General features: G+C 44.0%; 2 protein-coding genes across 2 annotated transcripts in view; one reads left to right on the forward strand and one right to left on the reverse strand.

Moving 5' to 3' along the window:
• Positions 1 to 21,488, forward strand: part of SH3D19 (SH3 domain containing 19) — a 142,340-nt gene that overhangs the window by 21,283 nt on the left and 99,569 nt on the right. The window lies entirely within an intron of this gene.
• On the reverse strand, positions 269 to 8,384 carry PRSS48 (serine protease 48; the record flags this gene model as incomplete). Its single annotated transcript, XM_080915154.1, has 6 exons — positions 269 to 526; positions 3,370 to 3,536; positions 3,966 to 4,225; positions 6,252 to 6,414; positions 6,790 to 6,834; positions 8,342 to 8,384. The coding sequence occupies 6 exons, from the start codon at positions 8,382 to 8,384 to the stop codon at positions 269 to 271; spliced, it is 936 nt and encodes a 311-aa protein (XP_080771280.1).

Below are 21,488 nucleotides of genomic sequence, written 5' to 3' on the forward strand. Positions count from 1 at the left end.
AAATATTTGTTTCTAGGAAGCATCCTTCCTTCCCCATAAGACATATTATTCTGGGACAGCAATACCTCAAAACCACGCACACTTGTGGTAGCCTATTTATTAGCTGTTTGCATTCCAACTACTGAAACATAAGAAAATCAAGAACCTTGAAACCAAATACATAAAGCTGGTCATCCAGGAACCCCATGAGTTCTCTGCTAAGACTTTCAACAATACAGGACCCATCCTGTTTGTACCCAGCAGCGTCAGCTCCTGCATTGTCTTGGTATTATGCTAGGGCCAAAGGCTCAGGAGGATCCCAGGAGAGCCAGAGAAAGTAATACAGTAGGGACCAAGGAGTCATGTGAGGACAGTCAGCACCCCGGCCCCGAGCTCTTGAGATAATGGCACGGATCCACTTTTGGTAGTAGGTCACATTGGTGTAGACTCCTGGAAGATCCTTACCACATTCTAAACCCCAGCTTACCAAGCCTAGCTGCGTCCAGACACCATCCATGTGACATGACAGAGGCCCTCCAGAGTCGCCCTAAGGGAGACAGAAAGGTCTGAGCGCAGCAATGAGAAGCCATGTGGAGGGGGGTCAGTCAGGGGTGATGGAGAGGTTTTCAGAACTGGGCCTGGATCCTCAGCTGTGGGGTTCTGAAATTCTGGGATCGTAAAGTTTGAAAGTGTACATTAGCCATTTCTAACGGTTCATCTGGTATACCATGAAAAAGCAAAGTAAAATGAATGTGATGGTTCTCATTAAGGTTTTTACTTACTTACAAAGCAAGACTTACTCAGTGTAATATGTTACCCTCTCTTTTTCTTTATGTTAGGTGCTCATTTCTTATGTGGAATGATAATGGCAGCCATCAGGAGTTTGTCTGACAGCATTACTGTATAATGCTGTTCACAGCTCACTTTCTGAGCAGAGGGAGAAATGCTACAAAGAAGAGGAAGGGGTTTGGGGCAGTCACCCAAAACTGTCCACTCTGTTTTGATTACTAGCACTTTGTAGAAAGCTTTGGAATCGAAAAGAGTGAGCCTTCCAGCTTTTTTTCTTCTGTTTAAAGACTGTTTATGGCCACTTGGGTTTCCATATGAGTTTTAATATCAGCTTATTACTTCCTCCATCTGGCTAATTTTTTACATTGTCTTTCTTCAGTAATAAACTTCTCGTTGTCTTTGTTCTTTTCCAGTTTAGTCTAGTTTGCTCCCCGTATCTCCACTACTGTGCTCCACCTCTCTCCCTCTTGTTAGTGACCGTCTCTCTCTGCTCCCTTCCTTCCTGCTTCTTTGTTCAGTACTGACTGAGCGCAGGGCCTGGCAGGGCATCCTGAGCCTGGGCGGACTGTGCCACTGCGGTGCATGCCCGGGCTCCTTTCCCAGTGTCTGATGTGGAGATCAGGTTCTCCACTTGAGATACTCTTGTTATAGAACCAACATTGCATCTCTGGGTCTCCTCTCACCACTGTTATTGCCAACCATAAGAGATGTCCTTACTCATTTCTAGCAGACTATTATTATTTTTGTTGCGATTTTTTTTTTTTTTTGGCTCGTTGGGTTTTTTTAGAAATATGTTAACAACTTCCACAGAGATGAGTTGTCCATATTTTTCCTGTTACCTGTTTCTAATTTTATCCTGTTTTTACTAGAGACCCTGTTTTGCTTATGATTTCAGTCCCCCTGACTGTACTGAGGCTCAGCTTACAGCCTGGAACAAGATGTATTCTGGAGAATGTTCTGTGTGCACTTAGAGTACCTTCCCTTCTGTGATGCTTTTCTCACAGAAACTGCTGCAGATGACAGAAAAGCCAACTCTAGGAAGGCAGTGGAGAGAGGTCAAAAACTGACCAAAATGGGGGTTAGTCCTTGGAAGAAAAAGAATAGCACTTTGTCTTTAAGTGGTTTTCACTAAAACAAGCCCATTCTTAGCATATCTGATAGAAAGAACTTAAATAGAAACGCACAGTCTTGTTGGCTTGAGATCAGGGGACAGAACTCAGAGCTACCACAACAATTAGAAAGCAGAGGGAGAAATGCTACAAAGAAGAGGAAGGGGTTTGGGGCAGTCACCCAGATTCAAGCAGAACAACACAGCATATACTGCATGCCAGGAAGCTCCAGGCGGTGGCTTGGTGGATTGGTTGTTTTTATGATGCTAGGAATCAAAGGCAAGGCCTCATGGATGCTAGGGCTAGGCAAGTTATGTACTAGTGAGGAGCATTCACAAACCCTGATGAAGTATATGGTGAAATATTCTTTAACTTAACAAGTGGGCAATTGTGTGTTTACTTCAGTATATTAATGAAAAAATCACAGGTTTTCTAAAAATATATTAACAAATTGCTACATTGATCTAAACCAGCAGCTCTCAGCCTGTGGGTCATAACCCCTTTGCTGGGATGGAGGGATGTCAAATGACCCTTTCTGATCACACATCAGATATCCTGCATATCAGAGATTTACATTTTGATTTATGAAAGTAGCAAAATTGCATTTATGAAGTAGCAACAAAAATAATCTTATGATTGGGAATCACCACAACCCGAGCGGTATTACAGGGTCACAGCACTTGGGAGGTTGAAAACCACTGGCCTAGATCAATAGTTTTATGTTCGAAGGAGTTAAATTGACATCAGTCAACACAGAATACACAACTACTCAAAATACAGAGTCGTGAAGTCTAGTACCAAGGGACATATCTATTGTAATACAACTCCATACCTAAGGCTTAGGGAGTATTATGGAAGAGGAGTCAGAAAGACTGTGAGAGGCAGACGGTTGGGGACTTCGCTGTGAGACTGTGCCTCTTAGTAATATCAGAAGCTGCACCCATCAAATCTCACCAACACGACTGCATAAATGCTCTCTGAACAAAGATGACAGGCCAGAGTGGATGGGGGAAAGCCCATGAGGCCTCAACCCTACACAGAGGACCTCGGGCATCTAAGGTTGTTCAATACCAAATGGTCATCCCTGGAAATATAAATGCAAGTAATGTTATATAGATGGAGAAGATTGTGTTTGTATATTTATAAATATATATGTATGTGAATATACGAATAATGACAGTGAAGTGAAGTTGAGGCTATGAATTTGAAAGAGACCAGGGATCAGTATATAGAGGGTTTGGAAGGAGGAAATGAGAGAATAATGAAACTATAATCTTAATAATAAAACAAATTTAAATATTGATATAGATCAGTTGATTTGTCTGGCATAACTCAAGAATTATTGTCAGACTATTATTTCTTAGGTTGTAATTTATTGTTAATTACAAAACAGCTTAGATCCACATTAAGATCTGGAAGGAAGGAAGGAAGGAAGGAAGGAAGGAAGGAAGGAAGGAAGGCATGTAGAAACACCTCAAGAACAAGCACTAACCTTGCAGCTGTCCTTCATCCCCTGACTCTTGCCAGCGCAGAACATGTCTTCCTTGATGACTCGCTCCAGATCCGGGAGGAAGAAGCCAATTGGGTTGTACAGTTGTTCACATGCCTCACTGGTAACGATCGGCACTTCAAGTTCTTGGAGGGTAGAGGGGTAGTGACCTGTAGGGGAAGCGGGAATGAACGATTTTAACACCCTGGACAAATTCCTGTCCCATCTCTACTTTATCTGGAAAAGTGTTGACATATATTTTTGTCAACAAATTAACATAATAACCAAACAAAGCAAAGCTAGACTCTCCAAACACTAAGGCGTGTTTCATAGTCTCTGAAGGAGAGATAATTGTGTGTTTAAATAGTTAGCATTTGCTCTGTTATAACCAGGCTCTAGGCAAGATATAGGAGTAAATAATGTGTAAGTGTCAAAAGAAATCCCATCTGAAAACTTGTAGATTGATTTGATCTAGTTGGATAATATTAGTTAGAGCCGAGTATAGACACCTCGAGTTCCAGGAAGGTGAGATTCGAGGGGCATGAGTTCAAGGCTAGCCCAAGCTACACAAGACCCTGTCTCTCCCATCTCTCCTGTACCTTCCTGATTTTGTCCCCATCCAGTCACCCAGCAGGAAGCTGGAGCTGTCAGCTGCTTTGAGATATTGGGTAAGCAGATGGGCAGAATGACAGACGTGAAGGTGACCCGGGAAGACAGCTTCAGCAGGGCAATGTCTCCCTCTATATTGCTTTGTTTGCTAGGGATAACAATTCTGGACACGTAGTATTCTTCACCCGAGCTTGAGAACTCCCTATCGATGGATCCAAGCCACACAGTGTATAGAAAATTGTACCAGGTCCTAAGAGGAAAGAGAGAGGAAAAGAAAAGCGGACTGTTGGCCTACAGTAGATCAGAGAAGGCTGCCTAGCTGTACCCCAAAGACTATGAACAAGAAAGGATGGTACCAGCACTCAGCGAATCTTAAGCTGAAGTTAGTCTGTGTCCTTTTCTTCTCTCTGTGTCTTGCCCTGGCTTATCTTCCTGGCCTCCCCTCTTACATGCTGGTGGCTAGAATTTGTCCCCCTTTCATAGTTGCGTGAGTGTGTGTGGTAGTCAGTCACATTAAGCTCTTTCAGTCCTTAATGATTTCCCTGGTGTTTTTAAGAAACAGTATTTTGCCTTTTTGACAACCCCCCCCCCACACACACACACAATCATACCCTCCTTCCCTCCCTCCCTCCCTCCCTCCTTCCCTCCCTCTCTTACTCCCTACCTCCCTCCCTCCCTCCCTTCCTCCCTCCCTCCCCCCCCCCTCTCTCTCTGGATCTTGAGTTCCTAATTAGGTGAACATTGAGCTTTCTCATACATCTCACTGACTAGCCTTGTTCTAGTAAGTTCTTTGTCAGCTTGACACAGCTGAGAAGAGGAACCCCCAACTGAGAAGATGCCTCCATCAGACTGGTCTGTAGGCTAGTCGGTGGGGCGTTTTCTTGACTGATGATGGATATGAGAGGACCCAGCCCACTGTGGAGTGTGCCACCCTAGGCCGGTCTTTGTGTTATAAGAATGTGGGCTAGCTAGCTATGGAGAGCAAACCTGTAGGCCGGGTTCCTCTAAGGTCCCTGGTTGCTGCCTTAAGTTCCTGTCCTGTCTTTACTGCATGTTGGACTACACCTGCAAGCTGAAACCAACCTTTCCATGCTGGGTTGATTTGGGTCATGGTCTTTATTACAGCAATAGAAAGCGACTGAGACAAGCCTCTTTCTGATTGATTGTCACTCCTCTTGTAACCAATGCTGTTAAATCAATGTTTTCTTGTCACTGTCTTGTGATGGTATTTCTCACCAAACCCTTTGCTTTTCCTGGAGTTAATAACGTAGCCTCATCTGCTTTCTATAAGCCCATCACAAAGCCATCATTTTGCCCCCAAACTCCCTGCTAGAAGTACAGGCACCTCAGTGTGTCTAGGCCTGTCAGGCAGTCTGTGAACCCCAACCCTGCCCCACCCCATTATGGCCCTCTCCCCTCTTGTTCTGGTCTGCCCCAGCTGCTAATATTTTGGATTTACATTTATAATGTTTATGGTCTTCTTGAGACACCTCTTGTGTTAAAGCCTACTATTTTGTCTAGATACATGTTTTCCTGTCCCCCCCCCCCCGCCCATATGTGTGGGTGGTAACATTTTTATGAATTTATATATTTGTAAATGTCTATGTTTATATCCTATTGATTCATTTTATACGGGAATATGGGTAGAATATACAATTCTGGCCCAGGAAGAAAACTCTCCCTTGGTATTTTGAAGTCACTACACCATTTTCCTGAGTTTTCACAGTTGTTACTAAAATGCCTGTTGTTTTGACTTATGTGCATATTAACTATCTGTTGTACAATTAGTTGCCCCAATGTTTTGTGGTGCAGATGAAGAAATACTTGTGTCTCAGGTTCTTTGAGTCAGGGGTCAGATGTGACCTAACTATTATCTCCATCTCAGGGTATATCAAGCCATTCCAGAGTAGGCTTGCGGCCACCCCAGGCTTGGCTAGATCTGTTTCCAGCTCACTATATTGAGTTGGAGTCTTTGTGAGGAACCAGTTTCATGTGGTGCTCACCACACAGCAACTTGTTTTCTCACAGTGTCTCCGAGAAAGCTCAGGTTATGCTTGTGAGCCCCAAAAGCTCAAGACAAAGCCCTGGCCTGTGTTTCAGAAGTAAGCTGACACAAAGGAAGGGAACTGTCTCACCCTGTTCCATTCACTCTGAGGTGATGTAGGGTTTCCTGCTGCCCCACACATCTGAACACTGACACTGGTCTCCTCGTTTCCATGACACTATCCAAACATTTCCCAGACGCCTTTGCACATTAGCTCCCGGCTACAACTCACTTCTTCAGGCAGTGTGCTGCCGTCAGTACCCAGTGGTCACTGATGAGAGAGCCTCCACAAATGTGGGTGCGTTCAAGCTGTAGGCTGACGTGCCAGGGCCAGCGTCCCAATGGAGCACCTTGGCCACCCACAATGCGTCCAGGGTATGCAGGTCGTCCACATACTAGACAAAGAAGAGGAGGGGAACTGTGCAGATTGAAGTTCCTCCATTTTACCATTGTCCCCAAACTCCCATATCATCCTTTTCTAGGCTCTAAGCCCTCCCTAAGACTCCTTACCCTTCCCAATTCCATTTTTAAAAAGACTGCTTTATGTAGACACTTTATCTATATGAGTGTTTTGTCTGCACACCAGAAGAGGGCATCAGATCCCATGGAACTAGAGTTGTAGACAGTTGTGAGCCACCATGTGGGTGCTGGGAATCAAACTCAGGATCTCTGGAAGAGCAGCCCGTGATCCTAACCACCAAGCCATGCCTCTAGCCCCCCAATTCTAGTTTCAGACCCAGCAGTCCCAGGCCAGCAGAAGGTATACTCACCTGATTGCAAGTTTTTCTGTTTGGTAAAAGAGCCCTGGTAAGCCCCTACAGAAAGCACACCATATCACTCGTTAATACATAAGAACACATCTTATATTAAACTCACTGAGCAGAAAGCTTTCCAGATTGGTGGTAAGGCTAAATTTTACAATTATCTGCCAGTGAGCATGGCTCTTGATAATTATAAACCTGCTTGCCTATGGAAGCTGCTGTTCTCCTTTTACTTAGTGATTTAAGGTCATTGTCGGGGCATCAAGTGTGTTCATGTGTGATACAGTGATGCCCTAAGATACTTTTGAGATTTATAGACTCTTTATTTGTATGTTATTTTCTTTAACTGAATTGTCATTTCACAAAACGGTATGTATCTTTTTATTTTTTTTTTTATTTTTTTGCTACCTCTTACCTCTTTGCAACTGATAGCATGCCCTTGTGGGCCAAAGACTTAACCAAACAAGTTACTTATTATGCCAGAGTGCCTCTAGTTTCCTCCAGTCTTCCCAGGGCCTGGGTCTTATGTAACTTGTTCATTTCCATGAAGTGTTCCTCTCTGTAGTGGGTGAAGCAAGCCCTGAGCACACAGATATTTACTGACATGGGCATAGCCCTCTCAAGTAGCCTCAGAGCTGTGGGAAAATGTCGGAGTCCCTCACCTCTGAGGGTGAGGCTCAGAGGGATGGCAAACCTTACTCTGAGAGGTTCATATGTGAATGTTGATAGTGTGGGCAGAGAATGTCCACTGTAGTGTTACCCACCAGGTTTATGGCCTGAAGAATGCTCCCCAACAAAGACAACTTGATTAGCTAAACCTGCCTCCGAAGTCCAGCTTTATACCACACACCCTGCCTCTTTGTTCATGGGTGTGTAATAGTCCCATCTTTTTATTCAGCTGTATGTAATAAACACACTGAGCTTCTTAGTTCCTGTCACCCAACCCCAGCTCTTCTGTGTGTCTGTGAATGTGTTTGTCCTTTATTCTCTCGTGTCCCCAGCCAGGTGAGTCTCAGTAACGGTACCGGGCGACCCCTTAACTCATTAAGGGGCCTGGGGCTGGAACGCATCACTGCGCCATTATCCAGTTTCTTTCAAGTATCTGCTCAAATTATTCCTCTTGGAGAGGTCACTTTATACTAAGCGGTTACCTTTTTTTTTTCCTTTGTGTTATGTAGGCTAGGTCAGCCTAGAATTCCCAAATGTAGTCCAGTCTGGCTTCAACCAGGATCTTCCTGTCTAATGTTGAGATTACAGGCCTATATTGTCCCTGAACTTTAGGTGCCCTTTTCCTTTCATAACATTAGTACCCGTCGATATGCCTTATAATTTACATTTTCAATACGTGCACTGATTATGAGTCCCATGAAGGCAAGGACCTTAGTTTTGTTTACTGCTTTATCGAACCATGGGCATTGTAAGAATGGCGTGTGTGCAATAGCCTCTCGGGAGTTTCTTGGACGATGCCACTCACAAGTAACGCCTATGTTATCATATGATGCCTTCTTGAGGCAAAAACTTCTACTTTTCAGCCCCTTTTGTCCGCGCCCCTGTGGCTCACCCAGCAAAAGCAGCAGCAGAACCATGAGGCCCATTGGGCCCATGCCTCTATCCTCAGGTGCAGCACTTCCGGCTTGCTTCCGGGACTCAGGCCCCAGGCGGAAGTCAGCTGGGGAGTGGCCGCGGAAGGGGAAGGACCGCCTTCTCCCACAAGGTGGCGCTCTCGGCGTTTCCTCCTTCTCTTCAGACTGCAAGGGATTGAAGAAGAGGAGCTGAGGACCTTGCAGGACCCCCTACTTTCTGGAGGGAGCCACTGTGTTGGAGGTTGTTTTTTGTTGTTTTGTTTTTTCATTTTGTTTTGGTTTTTTTGGGAGGGGGTGGGTAGAGGAATAGCACGCTGAGGGTACTGGGAAGGATTAAAGAAAGAGGGAGAAAGGGAAAAGAGGAAATTAGTCCAGTCTCTGGGTTAAATCTGTTTGTATTTACAAATCAGGTTTTCAAGAAAGTGAACTCTATGACAATGCTCATTGTATGAGACATTTATTGTAGTGTGGTCTCGGAGTTAACTCCTGGGGTGTGCGTGAAAAGCCAGGAGAAAAGTGTGCTGGGGACGCCTGGGGTTAACCTAGGACAACCCTTGAAGACCAGAACTCGGAGGACTTGGGCTGGTGGTTTCTTGAAAGCCTATAAGCAGAATTGTTGCGTGTCTCCACGCAGATTCCTGGCCATCCTTACATTAAAATGGCTCGACTTAGTCCATGACACCTGCCTAAGAGCTTTTCTGTGTTCAACTTAAATTCCTAAGAGACTTTACTTAGTGCAGATGATCTGTTTTCGCCAGGATATAGGTTCTCATGGCTGCGGGTTATCTTTGAAGTTTGTATCCTCACAGCAGAGAGGACCTATGAAAATATGTCAGAGAAGGAGCAGAGAGGACCTATGAAAATATGTCAGAGAAGGCTAGCAGTTTCATTTTTATAGTGCAGTTGCCTTTAGCCTGACTCTTCTGTGTGCCGTGTGTGTGTGTGTGTGTGTGTGTGTGTGTGTGTGTAAGAGAGAGAAAGAGAGACAGAGACAGAGTCCCAGGCTGGCCTCAAATATGTGATCTTCCCAAGAGTTATCTTTTTAGGCCTGTACCACCCTGCCCAACCTACTTCTTTATATTTAAATAACTACATTTTAAAGATGTGTTTAGAAAGGAATATTTGGGAAAAAAAAGTCTCCATGTATATGCTTACCGACTGCCCTACTAGTTTTACCAGACATCCCAGATCCACTGGTCTTCAGTTGTATCTGCCAGATAAGATGCCATCTTGGCTGTTACCTTACTAGCTTCTGGCAGGCTTCCCTGAATTCTTTCTGTCCCCTGTCTTGAGCTTTACACATTTGCTCTGGCTTTGTACCAATTGCTATGATTTTCTCTGAAGATTAAAAAAAAAAAACCACTTGTTTTAATCACCTCTGTGGTTGTTTCAAATAATTTCTGGTGTTCACAGACAATTTTAACTGTGAATGTGGCTTTTTAAAAGGTCGGAGAGCTGGGACTAGTGACTTAGCAGAGAGTTTATTTCGTATATGGAGGGCCGTGAATTCTACGCCAGGCACTACATAAAGAAAAGTCAGATCATCCTTTGACCTGTGCCTCTGACTGAAGAACAGGTAGCTTCTGACGTGCTTTGCAGCGATTCTTGGGCTCCGGACAGGTCTTTGATTTGTTGGGAGTAAAGGTTTGAACAGTCACTGTTGGGTCCCATGATCATCCCAGGTTCTGGGCTTCTGTTATCACTGGACAAATGTGAAGTTCTAACCGACTCCTTAGACAGTTTTAGTTGGGTTGCTCGCAGATTCTCTTTTCTCTGGTGTTAAAATGTTTTATAGGAGCGTGTTTTGGTTCTGCAGTCTGTTAAGTTTTGTTGGAAGCAAACTCTATGGGGTGTAATGTAACGAGGGCACCAGCTTCTTACTCTGAAAATTGGAGGGTAAAAAAAGAGTTGTCCTGCTTCTCTTACACAAAGTATAGTTCATAGAAACCAATTAGGCTCAGCCTGTGAGGGGCAGAGCCTGCTTAATAAATGTGTTTGGACTAGTAAAAAAAAATTAAGAATTTGAAAGCCACTACTTACAGCCCATCGTAAAAATTGATTAGGAGAGTGGTCCCTCCTGAGTAGCTGGAAACCTTAGTTGAAAAGTGGATGCAGATCTTAGGCTGTACCTTTGAGCCCTCTGATCAGCTGTGGCATGGCTAAAAAGTGGGACAAGGCAAGTGTGTGCCTCTTGATGTCTCGAATATGAAGCACGCAGTCCCTCCTGTGCAGCATTCTTGTCAGAGAAAGAGAGGCCTGAGCTCTAAAGCTACTTCCATTTGCCAAAAATACCAGGGATGAAAGTACCAGTTAAATTACAACACAAGGAAGTAAATAGGCAGAGTCAGAATGCGGGGCATTTTCTAAAGCTGCTAACCTCGTTTTTGTAGTAAGTCAACCCCGAGAGGGGAAAGGAAGAGACACTGCTCTGGGCCATGACTCACTTTAAAGAGGAATGTAAGTGTGTTATCCCTGTTTGGATCCCGACTTAACAAACCAACTCAAACACGTCCCTTTTCTCTAAGCAAGGAAATTTGATAGAGCCAGGTATTGGATGGGTGACGCTAATCCTGGCCGGTATGACAATGACCTTGTGTTATATAAGGAAATATATATTTTCAAAGACAGAATCAGGAACCCTAAGTCCTTTGTGAATCTGAGCTAAATTCTTTTTGTCATTTTGGAGAACGCTCCAGTGGGTTTTAGGTCATCACTGTTGTTTCGCACGGTGGCCTTGAACAGATCACCTTTATCCAATGGCCTCTCTCCAGTCTCCTGCCGGGCCATGGTGGCGGGAGGGAACCAACTGATGACCCTAAAGATCTTTTATAAATGTGAGCCGCCATGTGGTTGCTGGGAATTGAACTCAGGACCCCTGGAAGAGCAGTCGGTGCTCTTAACCGCTGATGCCTCCAGCTCCCGATCCTTTGTAAATGTAACATTGATCATGCATTGCCCTTTGATCGCCTCATGCTTTGGCGATTCTACTTTTCCTCTGCAGACATTTTAGTTTCAGTCCACCAGTGAAGAAACACGCTGAGCCTGCCCCTTTAATGTTTCCGTGGCTGTTCTAAACTAAGGAAGCAGCAAAGCATTGGGAGTAGTGAGTGCACATCTTATGCCCACCCCACGGATGCTCTTGCATCTCTCTGCTGCGGCTTCTGTTGTGGGTGTTGCATTCTCTGTCCCCAGACCTTGGAGTTAGGGTGCTTTTCAACTGCTTCCATTGTGTACGGACACTATTGGTTTTGTTTCCCTTCTCAGCAGAGATTACCTTGGCAACAACTGAGATTGGTGCCGGTGGATGCTGTAGGTTAGGATTCCCCAACCTTGGCAATGGTGACTTTAGGATTCTTGGTTGCGGGGTGACTACCTTGATAATTGTAGGACATTAAGGAGCATTTGTAGTCTGCCAGATGGATGGTGTTACCTATTACTAGTCTGGACATGTCTCCAGATATTGTCAAATGTCTCTGGGGTCAAAGTCAGTAGGTTGTTGAGAGCACTGTTATATAGAGTAAGGATACCACATAGGAATTTAATTATACTATCATCATCATCACCACCACCGTCTTTATCATTATTTTTGTTTTTTCTCAACAAAGTTTCAATGTGTAGCACTGGCTGTTCGGGAACTTATTCTATAGATCAGGCTGGCCTCGAACTCAGAGATCCACCTGCCTCTGCCTCCCAAATGCTAGGATTAAAGGTGTGTGTCATCACATTAGGAATTAATTTTTATCATGGGTATATCCTAAAGATAAAATAGGGGCTAAATGAGCTTGCAAGTTGTATAACTTTATCTGTATTTCTGTCTCTTAACTAATCCAGTCTGTTCAATCAATTCGTCCCATAGGAAAATAAGCAAGTCCCACATATAAACATCCCCTAAAGAACAGTGGACATTGGCATTGGCCATTTTGGATGCCTTCATTAATAGATACCTATGACGTCTACTGGAAGATCCCATCTGGGGCTGGCAGACGGCTTAGCTGGTGAAAAGCTTGCCATGAAATCCTGTCAACACAAGTTCACTCCCTGGAACCTACAGTAAAGGAGGGGGCTGACCCCCAAAAGTTGTCCTCTGGCCTTCACACAATTGCTGTGGTACATGTGTCCCTGCACCTGCACACAGGCATGCTCACACACACACACACACACACTCAATATACACTATCACTACCACTGCCACCAATAATAAAATTAATAATAATAATAATAACAAACCACAAATTTAAAAGGCCCATCAAATCTTAGTTCTTGAACCCTTTGAAAGTGTAAGCCTCCAAGAAATTCTTCTATAAGTTGCCTTGGTCATGGTGTCTCTGCCCAGCAATAGAGAAGTAATCAAGTGACTTCAGTCTTTGCCTCTTAAGCGGCGCATCTTGTTGACTCATTATTAGAGAATACAGTAGGACTAATGAGATGACAGGCATGAAAGTCGGCTATAAAAAGCCCCGGGCTGCCATTTTCTCAAGGCCGTTCTGCAGAGGGGTCCCTGTGAGTGGGCCGGTTAAGAATGACAAGCAAGCTGATGTCTGCTGCAGGCACATGAATGAGCTGAGATGTGAGTGTGGAACGTGGTCCAGACAGCAGCAGTTCACAAGAGACCCTGAGCCATTACTCCCCAGCTCAGCCCTTCCTGGTCACTGACACACGGAAAGCCACTAAGTTTTGCTGTTTTGGTGACGTAAGTGTGGAAGTCATTTGTTGAGGATGACTAATGCCCCAGTTGGGCTTCTCCAGCCTCACCCGGTTTACCTGAAACCATTTGGTCTCTTTTCTTCCCTTTTCTTCAGAATCGAGTCTGAGTCCTACACTGGCTGACTTTCTTCCTGACTTCAGCCAAAAGCAGGGTAACCTCTGGTCCCCAGCTTCTTTTCCTACTGAGTGTGGAGATTTGTTGGGCCCACTGGTTTCTGGATTCCTTTCAGCCTTAAAATTCTGTGCATCTAAAGTTCTTTCCAAGCTCTGCCCCAGTTTCATCGAGAGAGTATGAGGACTGTTAGAGTTGCCCAGTTGTTTTTAACTGACAGACTGTAGTTACATAGCCTCGTGGGTTATAGCATCCTTTGATCAACGTAAGCCATTGGGCTATCCATCACCCCAAGTATTCACTCTGGCAGTTTGGCTTTCCAGAGAGGCTGAGAAAGTCAACAAGCAGGCTAGACTTACAGGCCAGCAGGACCATATCTGTCTTATTAGACTCTGATTCTCAGCTTCTAAAATTTGCTTTTCACCTTCATCTGCAGTTGCTCCTCCATCCTGGCCATGGTGACCTCACCTGTTAAGGTAGCTCCAAGAAAATCCGAGGCAGAAATTTAACAGAGGAACCCAGAAAGTGGGGGCATCAGAGTGCTCTGTGGATGAGTTGGCTAACTTCTCAATCCAAAATTTATCGAAACTGATGTTTGTGTATACTGGAGGCTCACTGGTTCTGATGTATACTGGAGGCTCACTGGTTCTGATGATGTATACTGGAAGCTCACTGGTTCTGATGATGTATACTGGAAGCTCACTGGTTCTGATGTATACTGGAGGCTCACTGGTTCTGATGTATACTGGAGGCTCACTGGTTCTGATGATGTATACTGGAGGCTCACTGGTTCTGATGTTGTGTACTGGAGGCTCACTGGTTCTGATGATGTGTACTGGAGGCTCACTGGTTCTGATGTATACTGGAGGCTCACTGGTTCTAATGATGTATACTGGAGGTTCACTGGTTCTGATGTATACTGGAGGCTCACTGGTTTGGATATAGTTTGATCCCCAGCCTACCACTCATTCTAGGACCCAAAAACTTTCAAGTCAACAATTCAAGGAGCTTTCTCTGCTTGTCCAGGGAAGATAGGAAAGTTGGACTGGAGGGTTGGGGGCGAAGAGAGGGTCAGTGAAGCTTTCCATGGCTATCAAAGATTTGTGGAGTTAGACATGTCTGGAGCCTCCTGGGTTCCCCGGGACCTGAGAATAGGAGCAATGTGGAAGAAGTGCACTGAAGAAGGCTGTGCTGTTCCATGGACTGGTCATTGTTTCCTTATGATGTACCGTTCATCTCCCCACCCGAGCCCCAACCAGCACTCAGAGCAGATCAAGGTTTAACTCCCAGTAAAAAGCGAGAGTGTATGGAGAAGCAACTCTGGAGCCCTGCCTCTCTCTCTCTGATAGGTCATGTTCATCCTGGGCGTAGGATCTCTTCCCGTGGTCCCTGTGCATCTTGCTGCTGCCTGGGCCACCATACTCAACTCTAGGAGGTCCTTTGTTTCTTCTTATGTGCCTACACCCCCCCCCAAAAAAAACCCAGGAAAATTGGGTGCAATCTGGATAGTTCATACCACATGTATTCTGGGCAGTGTATCCTAGGCTGCAGCCTCTGTCCCTGCCTAGGGCTTGGGGCTCACCTGAGGTCCCCAGTAGAAGTAGCGGCAGGTCCACAGTGCCAACAGAATCCACACTCTGTCCTCGGGAACATAGATGGAGCAGTGAGGAGAAGGAGCAAGACACCCTTTCCTAGGGGAGTCCTTTGCTTCACCCCAAGCCACCCCTTCATCTTCACCTCAGCCCCACTGGGAAAGGACTGGACTGAGAGACTGCTGCAGGCTCAGGCAGTGGAGAATTCCTGCTTCCTCTGGGGGATGGGTAGAGCAGGGCCTATTGCTGGGTAGTGGCTGCAGTGTGGGAGGAGTCTAGACACAGGCCTTGTGTCCTCTCTGCCACACACCAGGAACTACCCCAGTTGCTCATCTAGTTCCTCTTCAAAAAAGCCTGTGAAGACTGGCTGTTCCAGGTCCTGGGCCTGGGAAATAGTGAGGGAAATCACCTGTTAGCTAAGCAGTGTTAGCCAGCCAGTGTTCTCTACGCTCTTTACGTGTTTGCCCGTTTACACCCTGTTCTTTGCAGTCCTTGGTCACCAGGTATTTGTGGGTATTTGCACTATATAAGGTGTTGGACTAAATGGAGACCGGGATTTGTAGTGCTAATGGGGCTGCAGAGTGGGAAAGGAGAAGTAACTCGGGGGTTTTAGGTTAGAACTTACTGTTATTAAAACAATAATAGAGGAGATTATGAAAGGTAAGCGATCGCATCGGCATTCATGGCACAGGCTGCCCGGCCTCGTTCCTGACCTGCCTGCAGGCTGGCCCTGAGAACTTTTGAACGCATGAGTTATAACCTTACCGCTGAGCAAGAGCTGGTCATGACTGCTCATCTGATGATACTGGAGCGGTTGAGAGTCCTTTCTGTTTTAGGTCCAGTGCTCAACGCAGGAGCACATCATGAAAACAATAAAAATGTATAGAGTTGGAGGCCCATGGTGGGAAAAGGGAGGGCTGTGTTTCCCAAGAGTCAAGGATAGCATTGTAATGCTATAAAGATTTCAACTGAGAACAGGACATTTCAAGAGGTCAGTGCATTAAAAGACATGTTTAGACCCAGTGTGACCCTGATGGAAGCAAGTGCGCCGTTTAATCAGGAGACACTTTTTCCTCCTTTGCAGCAAAACTCAGTGCATTTGGTACAGTGTTATAAAAAGCGCTTTGATTAACTTAATAAGCAGTTTTGTAGAGATCTTTTTTTAAGGTGGTCTCTTAATACACGCTGATGCCACTGTTTCAAATCTATTTCTGTGAGGTGATAACTAATTGAAGTGTTCACATTTCTGCTCAGAGAACTTGAAATGTACGTAGAACTCAGGGAAGATGCTTCTCTCTCCCGGGTTCCTTGTGCCCAGCTGTGCCTCCAGATTCCGTTCCCCGGTGGTTGTCAACCTTCCTAATGCCGCAGCCCTTTAGTTCCTCATGTTGTGGTGACCCTGCCCCCAACCATGATATTCTTGGGTTTGCAACTTCACAACTGTAATTTTGCTATTGTCATGAATCAGATTGTAAATATCTGTGTCTTCTGAAGGTCTTGGGCCACCTGTATGAAAAGGGGTTGTGGCTCACAGGTTGAGAACCACTGCCTTAGACTGTCTACCATATCATCCTGGGGAATGGGGTTCCTGTTTCTTCCCAAGCGCCCTGGTTGGGGACTGCAGGAAGGCCTGTAGGGAGAACAAAAATATAAAAGATCTCAAATTAACAAGTAGCATCAAGGAAGTGGGTAGCCTAGACATGGCACCCAGAAGTTAGAATTTATAAAATATGAATATGTACAGTTTATATGGAGATAATTATAAACCCTGGGAAAAATGAAGGTAACTACAGTCTTCTGTTATTATCAAAGTTGTCCTTTTGGTTTATAAAGCAAATATCCCATTTAGCAATGAATTATTGCATAGAGATCTGAAAACGATTCTAAATAATTGGAAGTGGTCAGTTACAGAAACTCAATGGTGTTTTACTTGCCTGCTGTTCTCATCGCGCAGTGGCCTTTCCCGTCTTCATCCCCTCTTTTGGGATGAGAAAACTGAGGCTGTTGTTGGCTAAGTGTAATCTAATTATCTTATTTGTCAAGTAGCAGAGCTTGGTATCAGTCCAGCTTCCTAATATTACAGAGTCAAACCCAGAATTCATCGTCTAGCAGCAGATCCTTCTGTGCCACAGGTCCTAACAAACCATCACCCGTTCGTCCACCGGGCAGTCAGTTCCGGGTTCCTCTGCCAGGTGTCAGGACCTGTTCTGCAGTAGGCATGTCATAACAGAAAAAGGCCCTGTCTGGACATTTTTTTCTGCCCCCTTTTGGAGTCTAGACTTTCTGTGGCTTTCCTTTGTTAGATAAACCACAGGAAGAAAAGAGTAAAGCAGAAGATGCTATTCTAGTGAAGAATACATAACTTTAATACCTTTTGCTTAGGGCTTACAAATACGAGCTAAAGAATGACCAACCATGACAGTAGGCGCCTTCATTAAAAGGCTATCCTTGGCTACAGCATTTAGTTAAAACGGAGATAGCCTTAACTAATTTCTTAATCAAGAAAATGGTGAGCAGGTCATAATGGCTCCAAGTACATAATCCCTGTTCTTGGGACACTGAGACAGGAGGATGATCACAAGTAGCTTGTGCTGTCAAGCTAGACCCTGTGTTAGAAAAAGAGGAGACTTGTGAAAGCCATCATTTTCTTTAGCACATTTGTAAAGATCATGGTATCAGAGTAATTCCTGGGAAGTCTGCCTTTAGATCCATCAGCGTTCCCAAGTCCCTGATGACTGCACTGGAAATTTTTTTTCTGTAATCAGTAACCAGGTTTTCATATCTTTAAACTTTGACCTATTTTAGAAGGAATTCGCATGCATCTGATAAGCGGCAGTATAGATTTAGACTTTGCAAGTTTTTTTTTCTCCTTTCTCGTGATTATTTTGTGAAAATCTTGAGTGTATGCTATCAATCCAGTTAAGTCATATTTTTTTATTATAGCTTGAAAACCTTGATTTTTCAGAAGAGGAAAAAAAAAACAACTGGAAGCAGTGTGCAGCTTTGAACGGGAAGAGTCAAGTGTAATACTTTTGTTTAACGGAGAAAATGTTTTTAACTATTGTGACTTGTACAGACATACTGAACGTGTGCTGAGGATGAAGGAGAGAATTGACTGACACGCGTGTGCTGTGCCTCAGGTACCTGTGTGGCGACTTTTCTCGTCAGTCAGTCAGCGCAGTAATTACCCCAGAGGCTTCCGAATGGAGATCTTGTGTAAGCGCACATCTGTTTGAGCCTCAAAACAACCCTGAGTATCCACGAAACTGTTTTTGAGGTTCACTTTATGTGTCTGGGGTGGGGGCTGACAGAAAAGCTAACAGATGGCCGGCGAGGATATTGTGTTGATAAGGGAGAAACCTAATTTAGTTGTTTTGGTTCCTGAATAAAAAACGTTCAGGCCAGTACAAACTCAGCAGTGAGAAAATGCTGGAGCTGTTCCTCCACTGAAGTGGTTTCCCTATGTCTTTTGGAGAGGTAAGGGACTGGGGAATAGGAGGAGAGAGGGGGAGACTGGAGAGGGAAAGAGAAAGAAGAGACAGAGACAAGGTGACCATCCCAAGACTTGAACCTTTGTCTACAGCTTTTTGAAGTACATGTTCTTCCCACTTTGCCAAGAGTTTCTTTCCAGTTGACCTTTGTCATTGGAAGAATTTCCTAATGCTCAAAGCATTTTTTCCTAGTAATTTTAGATCTAAAAATGCTACTCCCTTGATTCTGCGTGTTTGAACACGTAAAAATATTTTCTCATTAAATCAAGTTTATTCTCCTTGTGTTCCCTGCTGTGTGGGGAGAACTTTGAAGCAAGGATCAGAAATCAGATGACACAAATGCTCCCTAATTAGGACTGTCTCTATGCACTCACCAAAAACATATTGGCCAGCCTCGTAATCAGCCACACTTATTCCTGAGCACCAAATTTCTGAATATTTTGGGTGAAGATACTTTGTCCACTTCAGAAACTGCTAGACTTTTTCCAGACCCTGACTATGCAAAATTATGAAGATGGTGAACATTTTTAAAAAAATAAATTAAAAATGGCTAACAAAGTGGAGGCAAAGTGGCCGCTGGGATATGCCTCAGGGACAGGGGACTTGTTATGACGATATTAGTGTTGGCCTCCTTTTGTGTGCTCCCAAAAACACTGCTGGGAACATGCTTGTGGATGTCACCTTTCTAAATATAAGGAGATGAGAACAGGCAGTGGGTTTTTTTTCCCCCTCCTCTTAGTGAAGACTGAACTTAGAACCTCACACATGCTAGGCAAGTATTTTATGATGGAGTTATATACCTTCTAAATTGTATTTTGAGATAGGAGCCCACCATGTTGCTCTTGGCAGCCTTGAACTCATAATCGATCCTTCTGCCTCAGCTGGTATTGGAGTGCCACTATTCCTGCTTCCAGGAAGCTTTAATGGGCTATAAGAAAACCATACCACTTGTTGATAGCACCAGGTTAATTCTTTAAAAGTAGGCATTTTATATACTGTAGCTCTACTATATACTGTACATCAAAGATTTAATTATGTGCTGATCATTATAAAACGGACCTATCTGATCATATGCATTAGGGCTGTAGAGTTATCTTGAGACACAGTGGAAGTTTTGAAGGTGGCAGTAGAGATTGACTACAGCTCCGGTCACTATAGTTGAGAACGGAGCAGGTTTCAAAGACAATAAAAGGATTGACACTCCCTATTCTGTGTTCTTAGGTTCTTCTTGCCAGCAAAGAATTCGGAAATGAGACAAAAAAAAAAAAAAAAAAAAAAAAAAAAAAGACTGAGAATACATTTATTAGGGCAAAGGTACATGCTGGGCATTATACATAGAGCTTATTCCCTGGTCAAACTTTAATGAAGGGAAAATTTTCTTGAGTTAATGAGGTAAGATTACAGAAATGGGTTGGGATTGTTCCAGAATGGGGTTTGCTCCCCTTTCCTGTCTTGGTCCCAGTCTGGTGTCTTTGCTATGAGGCTGTCATGTCATGCCCTGCTGTAAGGGGTCTGTAGTCACAGCAGCCTCTAGCCACCGCATAGTTTCCCTCTTGATATCCTGTGACTGATATACATCAGTGGGGGAGCTCCACAATGGCCACAGTAATGATGGCCCAGCTCTGTAAGTTTACCAAATTCATTGTATCCTTAAAGAGGTAAATTTTAATGGCATGTAAATTATTCATCATTCAACTGTTTGAAATGAAACAAAAAAAAAAAAAAATGTGTGACCGTGGCTGACCACAGAACTCATAACATCTAAAGAAGAGTTAACGTGGATTAAAGAGATAAGTTATTAAAGAGCTTCTCTTTTTCTCCTCCTTCTCTACCTCCTTAGAGGCGTAGAAACCCTACTGAGCCTTTGAGTGTTTATTAAAACTTGCTGTTCATTAAGATTGGTGCACCGTGGAATTGGAGAGATGGCTCGGTGGTTAAGAGCACATTGACACAGCTCACTGGCTGTTCTTGCAGAGAAGCCAGGTTCAGCTCCGACCAGCCACATGGCAGCTTGCAACCATCTCAGTCCTCGAGCATCTGCAGGCACTAAGTATACACACGGTACCCAGATATGTGTCCAAGCAAAACACTCATGCAAATAAAATAAAATAAATCTTTTTTCAAAAGGAGAGTAAAATGAAAATCTTCAAGGAAACCTTTATTGCCCTTTTATTTCTGAAGATAGATATATTTTTTTAATTAAAAAAAATTTTTAGAAACTGAACTAATGTTCTGGTCTAGAAAGATCCATTTCCATCTGTGCCAAGGTAAGGAAGAATGCCTGTATCTGTGCTGTTTGTACCAGCTTTGGACATTATTATTTTTAAAAAATTGTGTCATTTTCGATGTATTTACTTAAATACAGAATAAGACGGAGTAGGCAACGAGTTGGAGAGGAGGCAGATAGATTCTCAAGAGGCAACTTATGATTTTCAAATGCTAACATTTCACCATACACTCTCCACACTACTCTGTCTGTTTAGTTTGAAGGGAATCAAAGGTGCAGCTTGGGGCCCTACACTAACCACAGAGATAAAAGGGTGAACAGTCTACACTAACACAATTAACTGTGCCTTCACGGCTCAAAGCCAACTAAAGGTAGATAATACATTTGTTTAGCTACACCTCTATCCTGATTTTAGACCATAAAGAACAGCCTTTAACTGACCAGAGTTAAAACCAACAATACTGGAATTTAGCTACTTTTTGCTTCCTTGGCCCACCCAAAGGAGGTTGACTCCTTGGGCAGAACAAAGTTCTTATGCCCAACTCAGTAAAACTTACAGACTGAGGCACCCAGTTCTTTGCTTTCTCTGTGTGCCCATCCTGGCCTCCCATGGTGTTTTCTCCCTTTCTGTCTTATTTAAAGGACCCTGTCCCTTCCTCCCATCCCCACTTCATTCTTCAGGAAGATGCTCTTGAGTTCCATTTCTTAAATCACGAGTCATGACTTCATAAGAGATCCAGTAACTGAATAACTGTAGAAGACTTGAAAAATGTACAGTTTCTAAGATGCAGGGAGTGAAAAATGAGTTTAAAAAAATCAAATGTGAAATGTTCTTTCTGGGGGATACTTGTTTGTGCTGAGTCACATGACTTTTGCTCCAGCCTTGGCCCTGAATGCCCATGTGTCTTGAGCCATGCCATTATGCCCCGTGGCACCAGTGAATGTTGCCTGAAATGCCTAAATCTCAAGACCGTTGTACATTGTCATTTACAGTGTTTT

The sequence above is a fragment of the Micromys minutus genome, assembly GCF_963924665.1.
Source record: "Micromys minutus genome assembly, chromosome: 4".
NCBI lineage: Eukaryota > Metazoa > Chordata > Mammalia > Rodentia > Muridae > Micromys > Micromys minutus.